The sequence below is a fragment of the Excalfactoria chinensis genome, chromosome 17, assembly GCF_039878825.1.
Source record: "Excalfactoria chinensis isolate bCotChi1 chromosome 17, bCotChi1.hap2, whole genome shotgun sequence".
In the NCBI taxonomy this organism is placed as follows: Eukaryota; Metazoa; Chordata; class Aves; order Galliformes; family Phasianidae; genus Excalfactoria; species Excalfactoria chinensis.
The window spans coordinates 3,552,216-3,569,811 of record NC_092841.1 but is presented as its reverse complement, the minus strand read 5'-3'; the positions used below and the strand labels follow the sequence as shown (position 1 = coordinate 3,569,811).

Sequence of the window (17,596 nt, the reverse complement as noted above, 5' to 3'; positions counted from 1 at the left end):
CAGAAGCATTCGGTGTAGCTGTTAAATGCACGTCCCACAACTCTGCTTAGCGTGAGCCACTGCAGCCAGACCACAAAAGCTGGGGCAGGATGCTTACAAAGAACATTCCCTTCTGTCCTGGTGATCCTGGCCCTGCAATCAGCCCTGTGAGTAACCATCCTTAGGAAGCAAACACACTGCACTGCCTGAACCAGGTCAAGAAGAACCAGAAGGATGGGTCAGCTGCAAGCTGTGATCACAGCCATGGTGATTCCCAGCAGCTAAGAGTGAGTTAGTTAATTCACACTGCAGAATTTGCTGTTATTAAGTATGGGCTACCAACTTTAACAACTCAGGAGAAGCACTAAAATAATCTTACAAAGGAAGTCAGGAGGCTGACTAGATTCTCAAAGCAGAGGAATGCCAGCAGCAGCCAGCAGAACATAAAGCCCCTCGAGCAAAGGCTCCAAACTGTGTCAAAGCATCAGAACACTCTTTCATTTCCTTTGTTTCCCCAAAATAACACTCTCTAGAGTCTGCAGAGTACCTGAGGAATGTGCAGAGTGTCACAGCACACAGCTGGTTGCATCCATTCCAAGGAATGGGTCAAGCAATGCTACAAAGCTGGCACGCACCTCAAACCAGCCCAGCATCCTATGCTCCAAACCAAGCCAACATTTGTCCCTTGCCCAATGGACCTCAACTTCAAGCTTATGGTTTGCAGATCTTACAGACATTTACATGCAATACAAGCCTCCTGCAGGCAGAAACACAATAACCTACCAACAAAGAGCACTCATCACATGGCAAGTAAAAGAAAGCTGAGAGCTTCTAACGGAGATGGCATCACAGCAGAAGTGTCTCCCATAAAAGAATGGCCTTATAAGACAGTCCTTAAGTAAGGCAAAAGCATACATGTAAGGCTAACAACTAACAACCAACTTCAGTTTCAAATGTAAAGGAGAACCAAACTGATGGAACCAGTTTTCTGTGCATAAGGCCATGTGCAACAAAACCAACCTGCTGGGTGGATTCAACTCTGAGCTGAGGGTCGCAGTCCATCCTTCTCAGCAAGTACAGAGCACAGTGATGGTGAGCTAGCAAGGAAATCCTTCTGTGGTCTGTAGTATGACAGCACCCATCTCAGGTGGACAGGAAATATCAGACAATGCTCTGTTTCTAACTGGCAAACTAACAGGACAAATGGTATTGTCCAAACTGCTGCGACACCAGAAGAGGCAACAGTTCAACCACTTCACAGTCTGCATGTTTAAATACACTGCGTTAGGCAATGCCTGTTACTGACAAAGAGGCCTATTGCTGAGTATGAAAGCACACACTGTGGGCAGATAAATAACCATAAAACAGCATGCAGTTTGATCTTAACAGCCACTATTATCATTGTGTAGCTGTGCTAGAATTTATACGCTATAATATACAGTTGTCAACAGCTGTATTGGCAGTTGTTGTGGATCCAGAATGCAAGTTGGGGATTTTATCCGAGAGCCATCAACACCGAGGGGCACCTGGAGAATTAAGGCTAGGAAAGCCAGACTGGTGTTATCTCATTTGTTCTTATTCTCTTTACAGAGAGCTCTTGTAGAGATAATGTCAGGACGTATTTATTAAGACAGTGGACAATGTAAAGAGATATCTGATGAAAGCATGCTGTCTTACTGCCTTCAAACAGGACAACGCTTAAAGCGTTTGACAAATACTTCTCGTTGTTTCTAGTATTGGACAGCTCATGTTTTCACCCTGCTTTGAAAATAAACCCACTGTGAGCTGTTACCATCCTAAACCTGGTAAGCCCAGATCACTTCCTAATTGAGGAGACTGAACAAGGCAAGCCACGTGGAAGAGCAGAGCAATATTCTCCATGTATTTACAAGTACAAATCTAAACTTCCATGATGGGCTGCTACTGCAAACTGTCACTAAGGGGTACATGAAAGGAACTAAGAGGAACTCAAAGACCTTAACAGGGCACAGAGGGAATAGAACTGGAGGGGCCTGCATGAAAAGCAGCATCTCTGTACAAAGAAGTTGAAGCATTTTTCTACTTCTTTAAGGATCAGCTGCCCTATAAACCCTGCTCAGGGCAGGAGCACGTTAAGAATACTGTTTCTGTTCTATTTTCAGATAATCCTGGAGTCAGATGTTTGTGTGTGGTGTTGTGTCGGTGGTTTTGTTTAAGACAAATATTTTTATCAACAACAAAAACAAAAAGCACCTACAGCACTTGTTTGGATGCCTAATTATCTGAAAACATTCATCTGAAAGCTGAAGTCTCCAGCTTCATAAGAACTATGGGAGACTTCAATCTTCAAAACAAGTGGCAGTCCCCGCTTGCAGGGCCCAGGACACCCAGCCCTGCCATGCCCCCACCTCTTCTGCCCAAGTCCACCAATGCTTACACACAACTGGCCTCTCAGGGGACACCTGTGATTAGAAAACCAACAAGACCCAAACAAAGAAAACACAGAACAGTGGCTGTAGGAAATGCTATCTATACGCTTACTTGCTACCCTCATTTTTTCCTCCTTCACTTCAAAATGAGAGGGTTGAATTAAAGATACTCATAACGTTGCCTACACTAGTGAGAACAAAAGGCATATCAATTAGCACTGAGCTGCTGTCACCAGAAACTCCAGTTGGGTTGTCACAGCCATCCCACGTTCAACAGCAAACAGGAAAGCAAAGTTTCTCTACCAGTTAACTCATCTGTCTGGGCTTATCATCTTACACACATTTCTCCTCTAGATGTGCTGTCCTACCTTTATACCATCTTCTCTTCTGACCAATGTTACAGAGGGACTCTATGAATTACCTTCACACTCTATTCTTTTAGCTTGTAAAACTGTAATCACTTCTCCCTATCAGAGAAGTGATTTATCAGTCGGCTATGAAAGAAACACATGCAACTTGTTTAAAGACTCTTCTAACAGCAAAATAACACAAAGATAAGGTTTGTCAAAAAGAAAACACTTGTGTAACAAAGCCTTAACATATGGCAGTGGGTTATCATTAGGTTACCACATATTACGACCTAATTGAACTTATTCAATTCCCCTTCCTCCTGCAATGATGATTTGTAGCACATTTTGTCACCACAGTGTTGAACTGTTCCGGGTATGGAACGCAGCACTGAACTAATAGCAGAGGGGTCAGAACTAGGTGATCTTAAGGGACCCTACCAACCCAAATCATTCTGAGGATTTTATGGTTTCTCCTACTTTGGGCCCTGGGGGAGGCCACAGAATTATAAGTTAATGTCCACAATCAGAAGCCAGGAGAGCATACTCCAGTTTGGAGGTGACCATGAGACAGATAAACTGGATTATTGGTAACCTATCAGTAGCAAATAGATACTCAATATCATCCAGAATCTCTTACTTGGAATGCAACTGAAACATAAGAATCTTCTCGATCTTAGACCTACAGAACCACAGTGCTGGAAGGGACCTCTGGAGATCACCATGTCCAACCCCCTTGCTGAAGCAGGCACCCTACAGTAGGGTACAGAGGAAAGCATCCAGGTGGCTTTTAATGGTCTCCAGAGAAGGAGACTCCAAAACATCCATGAGCAGCCTGTTCCAGTGCTCTGCAATCCCCACAGCAAAGGATTTCTTCCTCATGCCCCAGTGGAACTCACTGTGCTCCTGTTTATGCCCACTGACCTTTGTCCTGTTGTGGGTCATCACCAAAAAGAGCTTGGCATCATCACTAAAGTAAAAGTTAAATGGTCTACCTTGGTAACCTCTCAGTCTGCAGACATGCAACCTTCCCACCTTGGCAAGCTGCACATTATCATCATCATATGATAAGGATTCCTGAGAGACACGGCACAGACAGCCTGGGGGAGCAGAAAGCTCCAGAAGCAGATTCCAAGCAGAGGGGAATGATGCTTGCCTTGGGATCTGCCATACCACTCCATCACAGGGCTTTGCTGACAGGCTGCTGAGTCCCACATTCACTGCAGCTGTTCCAGCCATTGTAACCTTGCTTCACCCTGCACACACAGAGCTGAAGGTCCCATTTTTCCCATTTAAAAGCCTATATCCCTTTTCCTGGTCAGGTGCCAGGAATTCACAGGCCTGCACACATCATGAAGTCAAAGGGACAGATTGGCCCCCTATGCTTTACAGTGAAGGGAAAAAATGTCTTGCAGACTACTTCTCCTAATCAAAGAGCTAGGAAAGAATGTTTTATGGCCAATTAAAAATGGCCAACAGTTAACTCTTTTCAGCTGTACATATGGAGACTAAATGCTTACCTTCATCGTAGGTGATGCTGGAGAACTGGGTACATACATTGCAACGGTGGGTGCTTCAGTAACACAGCATTATTAGCACTTCAGCTACTTTATACCTTGCACCTGAGCATCAATTTAAATGAAGCACATAGAACACAGCTGGGATGGGAGCAGAGCAGCCAGAGACAGGGACCTGGGCACCTCTGTGCTGCCTAAATCTGAAGTGAGACAGCTGGACAAACAGCAGCAGCAAAATACCTTCACCTCATGGCATTTGTCACAAGCACAGCTCTCCATAGCAAGCCTCCTGGAGTTATGAAGTAACAGCCATTTACTGCAGTGGGAACTCCATACTGTACGGCACCAAACTCCTACTGGTAGTTACAGCTAAATGCCTTCGTTACAAAGGCCTTGATACATAAAAGTTTCTTCATTAAGCCCACAGAAAACGGCAAGTTTACCCATCTGAAATAAACACTAATAAGCTGCATTCAATGGTCCTGCCCTCAAAAAATTACCATAAAGCAGTAACATGGGAGCACAGCATGCAATGGGAACGTGTTCATTTCCCACCTCATCTAATTCCACCGCGCTCCTCTCCAGCTTAACAGGAAGGCTAATTTGTTTTCAAGTAATTGAGAAACAGCTCCTTATCAGTTCTTCAGATGTTTTTTTTTTCTTCCTTTCACACATAGCCTAGAACTGCTGCCAACAGCCTAAGAGAAAACACCAAACAATGCTGCAGAAAAAAAACATCAGAAACTGAAGAAGCTGCTAAGTAGACAAGACTCAAAAGAGCTGGTTCTTCATTTAAACAACAATAATCCATCGGAATAGACACCACTGCAATGTGAGGGAGCATTTCCTACCCCTGCATCAGTGGCTTTAGAGGCAGCCACATGCCTTCCCTCTATTGGTGGAAGCACGTGTTTATTTTGGAAGGGTTTGTGCTGCACACACAAATGCAAACATCCAGGCTGCTCTGAGCTGACAGCACACCATGCTCACACCCACAGGAAACCTCTTTCCTCTGCGCTCATTTCTCTTTCCTGAGGCCTCACCAGAGACCAAACACGCAACAGCTTCCAACGAGCCACAACCACACACGTGGAGCTAAGAATTAACTGCTGCATGGAACAGCATCCTCCTGTTTTTTGACTACGCTAAGAAAAAGCAAGCAATGCAATATTAATAACAATTTTAGAAGCCTTTTTCTCACAGCGTATGTTTCCAACATGCAATAAGCCAACAAGAAAAGAAATCCTTCTCCACTGCTCCAGTCCCGCAGCTTCTCCCATCCCAGTTACTTCCAAGAACTGCCTCTCCTCCTTCACAAATACAGCCAGGAACTAATAAGAAACAGCATAAACACGCTGTCCCAAGCAGCTGTAAAACAGAAACTGAAAACTGCTCCTTATGCCATCTCTGACTGCGTGATTTTCTTCAGCCTTCTCCAACAGAACCCAAGTGGTGGGAGAGAACCTCCCACTGCCACAGCCACCCACAGCTGCACAACACAGCCATGCCTGCACCAATGCAAGCAATTACTGTGCTCCCCTGCCAAGCTGGCACAATCTGATACAGCTTCCCCTCCACAGCCAGGCTGGTCTCAGTCACTGCAAAGATCACAGCAGAGAAAGTAACACCCATGCTGCAAGCAGCTCTACTATGTCACACCTTACCTGCCCCAAATGCAGATGCAATGATGTTTTGCAGAAGGCTCAGGCCCCACTTGGCTTTAATCTTTGATTTAAAACACCCTGTATGTGCTATAACTACTGCAGGCAGCTCACTCAGCTGTAGTGTCATTCTGCCTTTACAATGAATGTAATTGCTTTGTCCTGGATATGAAATAAACTAATTTGGTGTTAATCCCTGTGTTGCCTTTAGCTCTAGTAGCTGTTGTCATTCAACCCTGGAAACAAAATAAAGTATGGGCACCAAAGAGGCAAAGATAAGGGACAAGGACCATTAACTCAGAAGTGTTCCTGAGAAAAACTGGGATCCCTATCACCATCCTTTTAAAACCTTAGGTTACACTTGATAGTATTGAACCAATACGAAGTTATCACAGCAAAGACCCACACTATGCCGCACAGGAAAGGAAATGGCACTGTGGCTCCGTGCTATCAGGAATCAAGGCCCATTAATTATGTAAAAAGGAACGCAATTAGTTACTCTGACAACAAAAACATCTGCTATTGAGATATGATATTAAAGCCATTGCTGCACTGAATCCTTTTCACACAGAAATGAGCTGACAAAATATATTATATATCTTGTAAACTAAACTACTTTTTAGATAGAAATCGTACCTTAATTACACAGTATTAATTAGAACTTTCTCACATGCTTCAAATTCTGAGAGGTCACAGCTATTGCTGCGAACCACCTAACATCTCATAGGGCAGATGCACACAGTTCAGTTGAAGCTTCTTGATTTCACACGTTTCTCATGGGCAAAAAAAAATGGGGGGTTGGAGGGAGAAAAAAAAGTGTTCTGATCAATTATGTGTCAGTTTCCCCATTGGGTGCTTAGGAGGCTGCTTTTCAGAATTCAGTATTGCTGAAGAGAGAATTAATTTCTGCTATATAAATACATAAAAAGTGTTTGAAACATAAGTTGTTTTGTCAATCCCATATGCTAGACTTGGCTCTTTTCTAATTCCCAGCCTTTGGAATTTGAGAAGCTGTACTTGCCAGTCTGCCACCTAATTACACAGCAATAAACGTGCATTAACTAGTTCAGCACCGAGCTGCAGCCCTGCCTGCTGTGTGGTGACAAACAACCCAAAGCACAGAGCAGATGGCAAAAGGCAGCAGCTGCAGCAGAGAGGCAGCACACCTGTCTCACTCCTCACCTTTGCTAAGGCCAAGGCTTCACCACCATCTCCTCCATGCAGGGCACTGATCCAGCACTAAAGAGGGCTCTGCTTCTCTCTGCTGCTGCAGGTTTGCACCCTGCAAACCAACCCACTCACCAAAAAGAAAACCCCCAGAAAGAATGAAAGCAAGCAGTGATGGTGGCTGTGAGGGGAGCGGGTTTCTCATGAGCTCAAGGAACCAAATTTACTCACTACACTGAGTTGAACTGGGGGGTGTAGGAAGTGGAGATCAACACTTTTTGGTGGCAATTAGCTGTCTTTGAAACAACTCAATAACAACTAGCAACTAAATGGAAAACTACACCTGTCCTGACAGGAGAGGAAAACGATAACATACACTGTGTTATGTTCCAGTTATTTCATCCATGCATTCATATCAATAAGGAGCCGTGTGACACCCAGCAAAGTAAAAACCTACTGAGGATCCAATGTGAACAGTCAGCTCCTGCACCACGGCTTAAGGAACACAACTAAAGAGATACTCCCTCCTCATTAGAAAGGGACATAAAGAACAGAACATACACACTTTTAAACAGACGTGTAACATGGTTCACCAAATGAATAAACATGGATTTACCTTTGGTTTTTTGTTCAGCAGCCTGAAAGAAGAACAGAACAGACAAAAAAAACCATAAATCAACTGCTTGTCAATATTCAAAGGGATACCTAATAATTGCAGAGCTGCAGTCCTGACCTTTAGCAGGCAATGCTTACATAAAGCGGGCATTAATGATAGGAACGTTTTGATTTAATTGTACATGTAAGGAACATCAGAACGGCCATCTTTGTCTGACAACAGCCCAAAGCTGCTGCCTAACGACAGTAAGAAGCACAGCAAGCAGGGTGACCCCCAGCCCCCACCCAGCCTTCCACCACCTGAGGCTCAGAGATGCCCTGAACCAACCAGGTCTATGTGACACTCAGAATTCCATTGCATGGATTTGCCCAGTGTGTCTTGTAAAGCCCCAAACTTTTTGTCTGTTTTAATTCTACCCACATTTTTATTTGAGGTGTAATTTTTGTAACTACCAAATAAGAGAGAAGCTTCTACACACATCCTCAAGCCCACACATGATTAAAGCTAATTTTACATACATACAAAAATAGTAATAATTAAAAGGCAAGAGAATGCAAACCACAGAAAATACTAAGTGGTCTTGGAATCCACAGCCATTCCAGCATCAGTTTCGGGTAAGGCAGCTAACTGTGCACTGATGCTGACAAGGAGCATGCACAGCATGCAGCACTGGAAGCAGTCACCACCACCCATGGATGGCCAACAGCTCAGGGCTTGCTAATGAACTGTCACAACTGCTCTCACTGACCCACCACGGCCTCACTCAGAGCCAATGGGGCTGCTCACTTGTGTCAGAATTATTCCAAGTGAAGCTTACAGAACTATGCCCGTATGACACAAATAAATGGGAATATATCAGTAAAGAAAAAAAATAAGCAAACCTTTTTCTGAGCACCTTCCTTCTTTTTCTTTTCTTCCTGCTTTTTCTTTTTCTTTTCTTCCATCAAATGTTCCTCTTCTTGTGTTTCTTCTTCTTTCTCCCTGAGAGAATAAAAGGGTGGAGAGAGCTTTTCAGTAAGATCAACTTTAGCTGGGAAGGCAAATAGTCCATACTAATGTTGTTAGCTTTCTAATTCTCATGTCTAAAAAGGGCTGTTTCTCATGCTGGAAAGAAAACGTTACAATAAAGGGAACAAAAAGCTGTTCAAACCAAAATGAACAACAACTAAAACAGCAAGGAATGGAAACTCTGAAATAACAGATCTGGAACCCCCCCCTCCTCCATCACTACTTAATGCTGCAGTGCCGTATGGAAAGAAGACCTAAAGCTAGGGGAAAAAAAAGAACCAGACCAACTAATTAGTGCTGACTTCCTAAAGCTGTGATTCACAATGTACCTTAAGGATTATGCATGAGTACATTGCTTTCTAAGTATTTTATTTTGTTCTTTCTAATCAAATGCTCGTTTTCCTCAGATGCATCCATTTTGTTCTCCAAGGGGAAAAAAAGAACCATAAAACGAAGTCTGGATTAATCCAAATTATCCTATTTTCTGTTTATCCTATCAATTCTAGCTAAAGGATTTACATGACTATAAAACACCACTTCTCCACAGGCACCTTGGTTAAAGATGCCAACTGCAGCCAAGCAGGAAGTCATCCCAAACCAAGGACATGCACCTAAACCTCCCCTCCTTCTGTGCTCTCTTTGTCCATCACTGCACTGAACAGCCCTAACAAGGAATCCCCCGCAACGCCCTGCCAAGCAAATACCAACAAGCAGTAAATGAATTATTCGCAGTAACTGTTTTATCTTCCTTGTCAGCTCTTCAGAGTCTGATCATTTATCAGCCTTACAGATCTTCTGAAAAGTCTCCGTTTCTATCGGCTGAAACTATTGCTGCTATTATTGGATTAGAGCTTCTCAGGCATGATTTGATTTTCAGCTTCTCCAGCTGCCTGACAATACAGGCTGTGGCCACCATAGATATGCAATGCTTGCAGAGGCCCTGAATGGCGTCCCCAACACCCGAAAGCAGCTTTCCTCTCCCTGTGTTACCCAAACAGCAAGCATCCCAGTGCCAATTCACAGCCCTTTTGCACACAGCAGGGTACTCCAAGTATTCACATAGAGAACAGGTATGGCCATGGCAGACCACAGCAGTGAGGTCAGCACAGCTGGAAGCAGGACCTGAAGCACCTCAATCACATCCTATATCACCACAAACCTCAATGCCCATACAGCTCCCCAAATTCACTGCACCGTAAACCCACGCTTAAGGAACACTTGCAAGAGCCGCAGATAGGAATTTGCACAGCACGTTTAGCACCGCATTTGAGATGGGTACTTGAAATGGCAGCTTTAAACAGAGTCTTCTAGGACTTAGCAAAAAGTGATGACTTACACTGCCAAAAGAAACAGAACTGAAACCGTAATAGCTGTGACTTTCTTCCTGTTGGCTCAGTAGAACAGAAGTCCCCTGGATTTCAGGGACTACAAAGCAGCTGCATCCACTCCCTGCACTTCCAGCGCTCCCTAACGAAGTCCTACCACACTCTACAAAGCCCACACCTCGAAGTGATCAGTGCCAAGCTGCCAGCCTGTTAGCAAGGGAAGTTCCAGCCCTTCCCCTGTGTTAAAGCAGGTGACTGAGTGGGAAATAGCTTGGTCTCCCCCTGCTAGTGCTTAAGCAAAGCAGTGATGTGACAGCAACTCCAGAAAGCCACAATTACTGCTAAAGCCCTTTTAATAATCAGTGCAGCATTTTTAAAAGGCAGGAAAATATAACTTAAAAGTCCTTAATTCCAAGAGTACCCTTTCAATTACAAAATGACACACTTCCCAACTTCACTGGCAGATCTTCCTTTCCCCCCATTAAGTTCCTTGTACCAGGCTGGACTCAGTGGCACACCTCTCTGCTCCCACCCTGCTGCTGCTCTGAGCCTCCCAAGCACCACACTGTGCCATTCCTTCCCTTCCACCCCAATACACCATATCAGATGATGTTCCAAATCAAAGGACGGCAAACACGTTGCTCCATTAAGAACACTGTGTATTACCATATTATCCTATCAATTACAACACAAGAGGCAGAAGTGCCACTCCTAGCAGAAACCTGGGTTGTTGGTTTTTTTTTTTATTTCATTTCTGAGTTTAAAATGGCCTCAAATTAACTCAGAAAACGATACCATAATTTTTAATGGAGTTCAATTTTCAGAACTGATTTACATAATGACACTTCTGAATACATATGCTTTAAATATGCTTAAAATAGAAATAAAGCTCCGAGTGGTCTCTCGGATGGCAACGCTCGCTGTCACTTCTAGGCAGAAATTAGTCATCTCAGAGCAAAACAACAGGAAAATAATAAAAACATTGCTATATAAAGTTTGGTTACAGTGCCAAAAGCCATGTGTTGCAGCCTGACTTCCCAAGTGACGATTCAACTGTGATTACAGGAAGGATGCTGAAGAAAAAAAAGAAGACAAAGCTCATGATTTAAATATCTTAGGATATGTCTTTAAAAACAACATTTGAGACTAAATCCAGGCTCCTGGCAAAGCACCTGAGCTGAGGAGGCTCTCCTGCACTGGGAAGGTGAGATGACAGCTCACTGTCAGTACAGCCTGCAGGTCCTACGGTTGCCTTCTGTCAGTCAATGCCCGTTACAGAAAGCCTTATTTTTCCCTTAAAATAACAAGAAAGGAAACCAATTTAGGTTGATTTTCTTTTTTAAACCCAGTGAAAACAGTTTTCTAGTTGGAATCGGACACTGGATCACTTTCACGTCTGAAAGCACAGCTGGCATTCTGCATTGCACCAACGTGACATCCTTAACGGGATTCTGCAAGAAACCTTTTGGGAATACAGCATTCTGATGCAAACCTCAAGAGCTGATCCATGTCATTATATGTAAGCTTATACCCATCCTGTGCCTCATCCAGAAGCACTGCAATGGCCAGACATGGGATAGAGGCACATCCCTGTGACACCACTCCAATCTAAGGGGTTTGAACAGCATGGACATGAAACACAGAATAACCACTTAGAAGGTTCTTTATGATCTGGTTCCAAATGGCAGCAATAAAATAAAAGAAAAAATACATAAAAATCAAAAGCAGCAAGAACTGGGAAGGCAGGCTGCAACCAATTCAGGACAAGTGAGAAGTGCTGCTGAAGAATTAAAGAGCTGTTTCTTAGAAGTGACAGATCCAAAAGAGAATGCAGACACCCCAACACAGAGCAGGAATGCTGCCAGAGGCCCCGTGCCACCAGCAGCCCCTGGTTTCAAAGGGATAAACCAGGGCTCCTCATCAACCCCTTGCTCTGCTGCTTCCTCCCTCATCCTTGCTCTGCCCAGCCCTCTGTGACCTGTCTGCAGCTGACCCTGGCAGAAGGCAAAGAGCACACAAGAGCTTAACCAGCAGCAGGCCTTCCCCTTGGTACCAAGGCTCAGTCATTACATTAAGAAGAGTCATACCGGTCCCTAATGATCAGCTGGCCATAAAGGGCTGTTGAACACAGCCCCAAACAAGGATCCCATGGTGTGGTCTTCAGTGCCTGCACCCCAATGATCCTGGGGAGACAACCCAGCTTCTTAAGTGAGCTCCCACAGACTGGCAGAAGGTAGAACTACAAAGAACAGCTTTAAAGAGAGATCTGATGGCTTTCCCATTCTCTGGGCCTGATGTAACTTACCACAGGACAACTGCATCCAAGTCATTCCTGACTACCTGAAAGAATCTGTACCCCCAGGAGACCTGTAAAGAGGCAAAGATTGCACCTACAACTTAAAAGGAGAAGGGATAAAAACCATCACTAACAGCTAACAAAGATTTGTGAAGAAAAGCTACATCAAATCAGCCTGTTGTTTTCCCCATGGCATAGCTACAGGCATTTTTTAAACAAGGAAGAAAGGAGATGCAACACAAGTTAATTTCTTGACTTCTCAAGCCAGATGTAAAGCTTTCGTTAATAAAAACACTGTGCTTTAGTCATTTTCTAAGAGCAGGGTAGGGAAACACAAGCTGAGTGACACCACAGCACAGTCAGCAATTCCCCTTCCAAGCAGGCAGAGATCCCAAGGATTTTGTTGCAGTACATCACACACGTCCAGCAGCATTTAGTGCTTCCATTAATCGCTTCACAGCTGGAATAACGTGTGCGCTGAGCTTCCAGAACACATCAAGTCATGGGGCTGCAAAACACGGCTAGACTGAACTCAGGAGAAGGGGATACACCTGGGATGCGGTATGAATAACAGCAGAGTGCAATTCAGCAACAGCACAGGGTACCACGTTCGGCATCAGTGCAGAAGGAATTAACAGGGAAACCACCTTCAGCTACACCACTGAGGTAAGCTGATCAATGTGTTTTACACATAGGTGTGATCGTGCAGCTTGAAACTAAACCTTGTAATTTGAAAGACTGGGTGCAAAAATGTGTCTCTGCAGGGAATCGTAAATGAAGCTTGAGGAACATTTGTTTGACCTCAATTTATGATTTATTAATCCCATGCTTTGGGCCTTCTGACTGTCAAATTACGTCCCTGTCCTGCATTTGTCACTACTTAGTACATAATTGGACTTGACAGGATTTCTCCCTTCATGTGAAACATCAAAATATCATCCTCTGCTAACTGTGGGTCTGGTACTTTGGTTTTCCCACTATCTGGTCAACCAATCTTGAAGCATGCAAGACAAAACTGATCAGTACCAAACCAGGACCCTGGCTTCCAAAGTCACAGAAACCCCATCAAGAACCCTGTACATAAACTAAGACAGCCCTCAGTCTTCCTTGGACTGCACAATGCAGTTTCAGCTCTAAGGCATCTTGGGGTGCAATTGGTTTTGTCTGTTGATGTGTACGCAGGGTTCTGGTGGGCATCTCTGATACTCTCTGGACCCTCCTCCACAGCTGCCAAGAACTGTGAGGGATTACACTTGATTCCTACACCCCCCACTTTGGGCTTTCTTGAAATCACAGCCCACTTTAACTAAGGAGGCAAGACATGCACAGACAACTGAATTCACTGCTGAAATCAAAGCAGAACGGAGCTGCCGTTTAAAGACAACAAACACTATAGGTTTAGCTGAGAATAGGATGTGAAAAGCATTGTATTCAATTAAAACATCTTACTGAAACTATGGGAGATACAGGTCACCCCAGAGACTGAGTTAATAGTTCTGCTCTTAGACCCTTTACAATAGAAATTCCATCATCAGGTGGAACAAAGACTGCTTGCCTAAGACAACTCAACCTCCAGCAGCTGGTGTCTCCAGCAGTGCCATTTTGGATCACTGGTTAAAGAGCATCTCTATTATGACAGCACCTCGAGGACAGTGCCAAGTGCTATTTACTGCAGGACCCAGGCTCGCCTTTCAGTTTCCAGTTCACTCAACAATAACTTCTTGTGACCCTACTTCATACACACCTAATAATATAAGCAACCACCGCAGCAAATTAAATTAGAATAAAAATTAACGTGGACTCAAAAGAAATTAGTCATTCAATTGAAGATTAAAAACAAAGCAATAAAACAAACAAAACACGGAGCAGCTCGGCCCTGTTTTAGCTTCTACTAAACCAGCACAGGGGAAATCTCAAACTGAAAAGCTTTCCTGACCAAGAATGCAGACTGACCACAAAGCACAGGTCAGATGCCTGAGGTCTGACCACGCATCAGCACTGCTCAGTCCCAGCGCACTGCTGTGGGCTTTGGGGTTTTGCTTTTCATCTCCAGGCTGCCTTTCTCACTTTCATGAGGATCATTGCCAGAGTTCTAATGAGGATATTCCAACTGACGTGTTAGGTCTTTATTACTGAGTATTGCAAAGCAATGCTGGAAGAGTCATACAGCAAAACTGTGGGTGAAGAGGACATGGCAGCCACACATCTATCCAGAACTGAAAAGGCTCACTCATGGTGCATTCACCACCCAAAGCAGGTAACCAGCAGCTGAAAACACATTAGGAACAGTTTCCCTTGCCCAGCAAACAGGAGACACTCATTTCTTGAAACAATAAGCTCCAGACTGAGCAGTGAGGTTGATTAGATTTAGCCTCACAGTGCTGCCTCCCAGCCAGACCTGCTGGAAATAACACACAATACAGAACAGCTTTGCAATCCAGCAGCAGGGCAGCATGTGCTCGTCTCTTCTAGGCACTATGTTTGTCTTCTGCAAACACCTGAGAAGAGCAGAGCTCTGTGACAAGAGACAAAGCCCCCAGAGCAGCCAGCTGCTCAAATAAACATCACCCATCAACTGACCAAGCAGCAGTGGCAACCTGTGGACAAGCTGCTGCTCAGATGTTTGGCAGGACCTGAAGAACACATCAGAGCAGTGCACTTCCAGCCCAGCACACATGGACACAGCCGAGGAGGAGGTCAGGGAATGGAACAGGAGCAGCAGCTCTTTTGCTGTGGGCTCTCTGCGTGCTGATCTCTCCCATAGCAGGGCTGGAGCAACCAGGCAGTGCATCACTGCATCACCAGGCTCTGATGATAGTGAAGGGGACAATAAACAGTCAGAAAGAACACAGCTTCTATGCAGGACTCCTTCACACAAACACAGCTAAAAGAAATGACAGGTACACTTGCACAGCCACACATGCATTATTTTGCCCTTAAGGTTTCCAGTGCCCTCAGCTCTCCTTTCCATCAGAGCCATTAAGCAGCACTCAGCTATGTAGCCATGCCACCTGACTCAGCTGTTGCCATCTGTGATCCCCAGAGGCCCTTTCCACTCCTATGACATTAAAACCTGTACAGATGAGCCACAGGAGCCTACAGAAAGCACCTGGGTGATGGCATCCTGCACCTCTGCATTACCCAGCTGAAGGAAGAGCTAGAACTGGTACATGGCACCAGGACACCAGGCAGGGCTGGGACAGATGTGATGGGGCACAGAGGACAGGGCTTCAAGATCTAGAGCTCAGAAATAAACAACTATGCCATCCTTCATGCAGTAGGGCTCCAAATAGTACAACACAGCTCAGGGATCACCAGCACGAGATGAGATTAAGAGGGAAAAACAAGCACCAAGAGCGGCCCTTCTTGTAGAAGCCAGGAGGGAAGCAAGACTAAAGGGAACATGAAGACAGAGCTACATGTTCTCATAACATGTTTATTCCTTTAGAAAGGCTACACAAGCCCTTAATTTCCTCCTTCTGCATTTTCTAACTTGTTGGGAGAGCTCATTGAACATTCAAGTTGTTGTCTCCGAGTTTTCCAAATACCATTCTATTTAAAGGCACTGTGAATAGGGAATTCAATTTATCAAGTGAATGAAAGAAGAATTCTTAGCAGGAACCCTGGTGAGCTAATCAAGAGTCACAATAAAATGTCAGGGGTCCTGGAATTCTCCGCAGGAGGTTAACACCAAATCTGATCTGAGCAAAGGAAGACAAAACATACTGCAGACTAATGAACTGTGCTCAAAAACTGCAAAGATGGGGAAGTTTAAACACAAATGGAAAAAAAGAAATTACTTGTTTTGTATTAATACATCCCCAGTGTTTAACTACAAAAACCAAAACATCGCCCTCCGTCACTATTTCACTTCAACACATTTTGAATCCATTTAGTTGCTGTTCCACTCTATCTCCAGTTGCTGAACAAGTAACCCTCCTTCCCATTAGGTTTAGGAGTTCTCTGTTCCACCACTTTCCATAATAAAAGCATCCAGACACCAACTCCTGCCAACAATAAATCTACCGAGTGCTCAATTCACGGCTGAACTCGGCGTTTTTATTATATATTGGAATATCAGATCCATCATCAGAATGGATTATCACCACATCTCAACCCAGCAAATGAAAGGCCTCTCCATGAAGGAACCAAACCGTTTCCAGTTGCAGTAAACACCACTTTGGAAATCAATTTATAGTGAATCACCATCTCTGCAATGACCATTTCATGCCTTCACTTAGTCCATAAAATACCCCAAGGGAACAAATATACTCAAAAATACATCAGCTGCTCCAAAAGTAACGCTCCCTATTTATTTCCTTGGGAACTACAACAGATCCAAAGAGCACGAGAGCATTAATTGGTAGAGCAAACTCTCAGCTACTACTTTGCAACACCATCAGGTACGCACTTACACCAGCAATGCCACACTCAGGGGAGGTGACCACTGCTGCTGTCACCACTGCCAACATGGATCACTGTGGCTCCCTGTGCTCACACCCACCGCCTGGCCTCCATAAGCATTCAGCAAGATCAATGGCAGGGAATGCCATTTTTTTTTTCTTCATAGAGGAATTCAATTCCACACGTTTGCTTCACGTGCTTCCAAGATGGATGTCAGACTGCTCCTCTGTCACACAGCAACAAAACATAACGGGTTACTGGTGGGAAGATTCAACCTCTACTGCCATATCACCAACATGTGCTTCCAATGGCATGGGCCAACATCACACAGCAGGAGGCATTACTTTCAGAGCAGCCCTCCCACACTCCAAAGGTCTGTATATTATCTGAGAAGTAGATGCAGACAGAGCTCCAGAAGGATGAGTTCCTTCTTGTCTGGACGCTGATGGAGGGGATAATATGAAAAGCAAAATGTTCTTGGTGCCCAGTAAGATGAGCACTTCTAAGGCCAGTAGGTTATTTTAAATTAACAGGAAATTATTGCAGCATCACATATTAGAACACTGCATGAGACAGAGCCAAGAAGGACTAGACAAGCAGATATGTAGCATCTTTCATGTTACAGCCTGGGTAGAAAAGAAGCTGTTGAGTGAAACAATCCATTTTCAGAGCTGAAAATAGGGCTAAATCTAAACTGCCTTTTGGATGCAATTCTCCTACGTTAGGCAAACTTGTAACTAGTTAGCAATACTGAGAGAAGAGGAAAGTTGAGACCTGCAGGTAGACAGAATGACACCAGAGGAATGGGTAGAGGGCATCCTGCAGGCTGGACTTGCCAATGCGCTGCACCTGCAGGGTTACAAAGCTT

At 44.4% G+C, this 17,596-nt stretch overlaps 1 protein-coding gene across 6 annotated transcripts in view; it reads right to left on the bottom strand.

Moving 5' to 3' along the window:
- TNRC6C (trinucleotide repeat containing adaptor 6C) overlaps positions 1-17,596 on the bottom strand; it is a 78,875-nt gene that overhangs the window by 56,278 nt on the left and 5,001 nt on the right. For all 6 annotated transcript variants that reach the window (XM_072351597.1, XM_072351598.1, XM_072351599.1 and 3 more), the window contains exons 2-3: positions 8,577-8,676; positions 7,696-7,717 (exon numbers count right to left, since the gene is read on the bottom strand). In XM_072351597.1, the coding sequence (XP_072207698.1) occupies positions 7,696-7,717; positions 8,577-8,639 (85 nt within the window). In that variant the 5' untranslated portion in view covers positions 8,640-8,676. The remainder of the gene's footprint in view (positions 1-7,695; positions 7,718-8,576; positions 8,677-17,596) is intronic.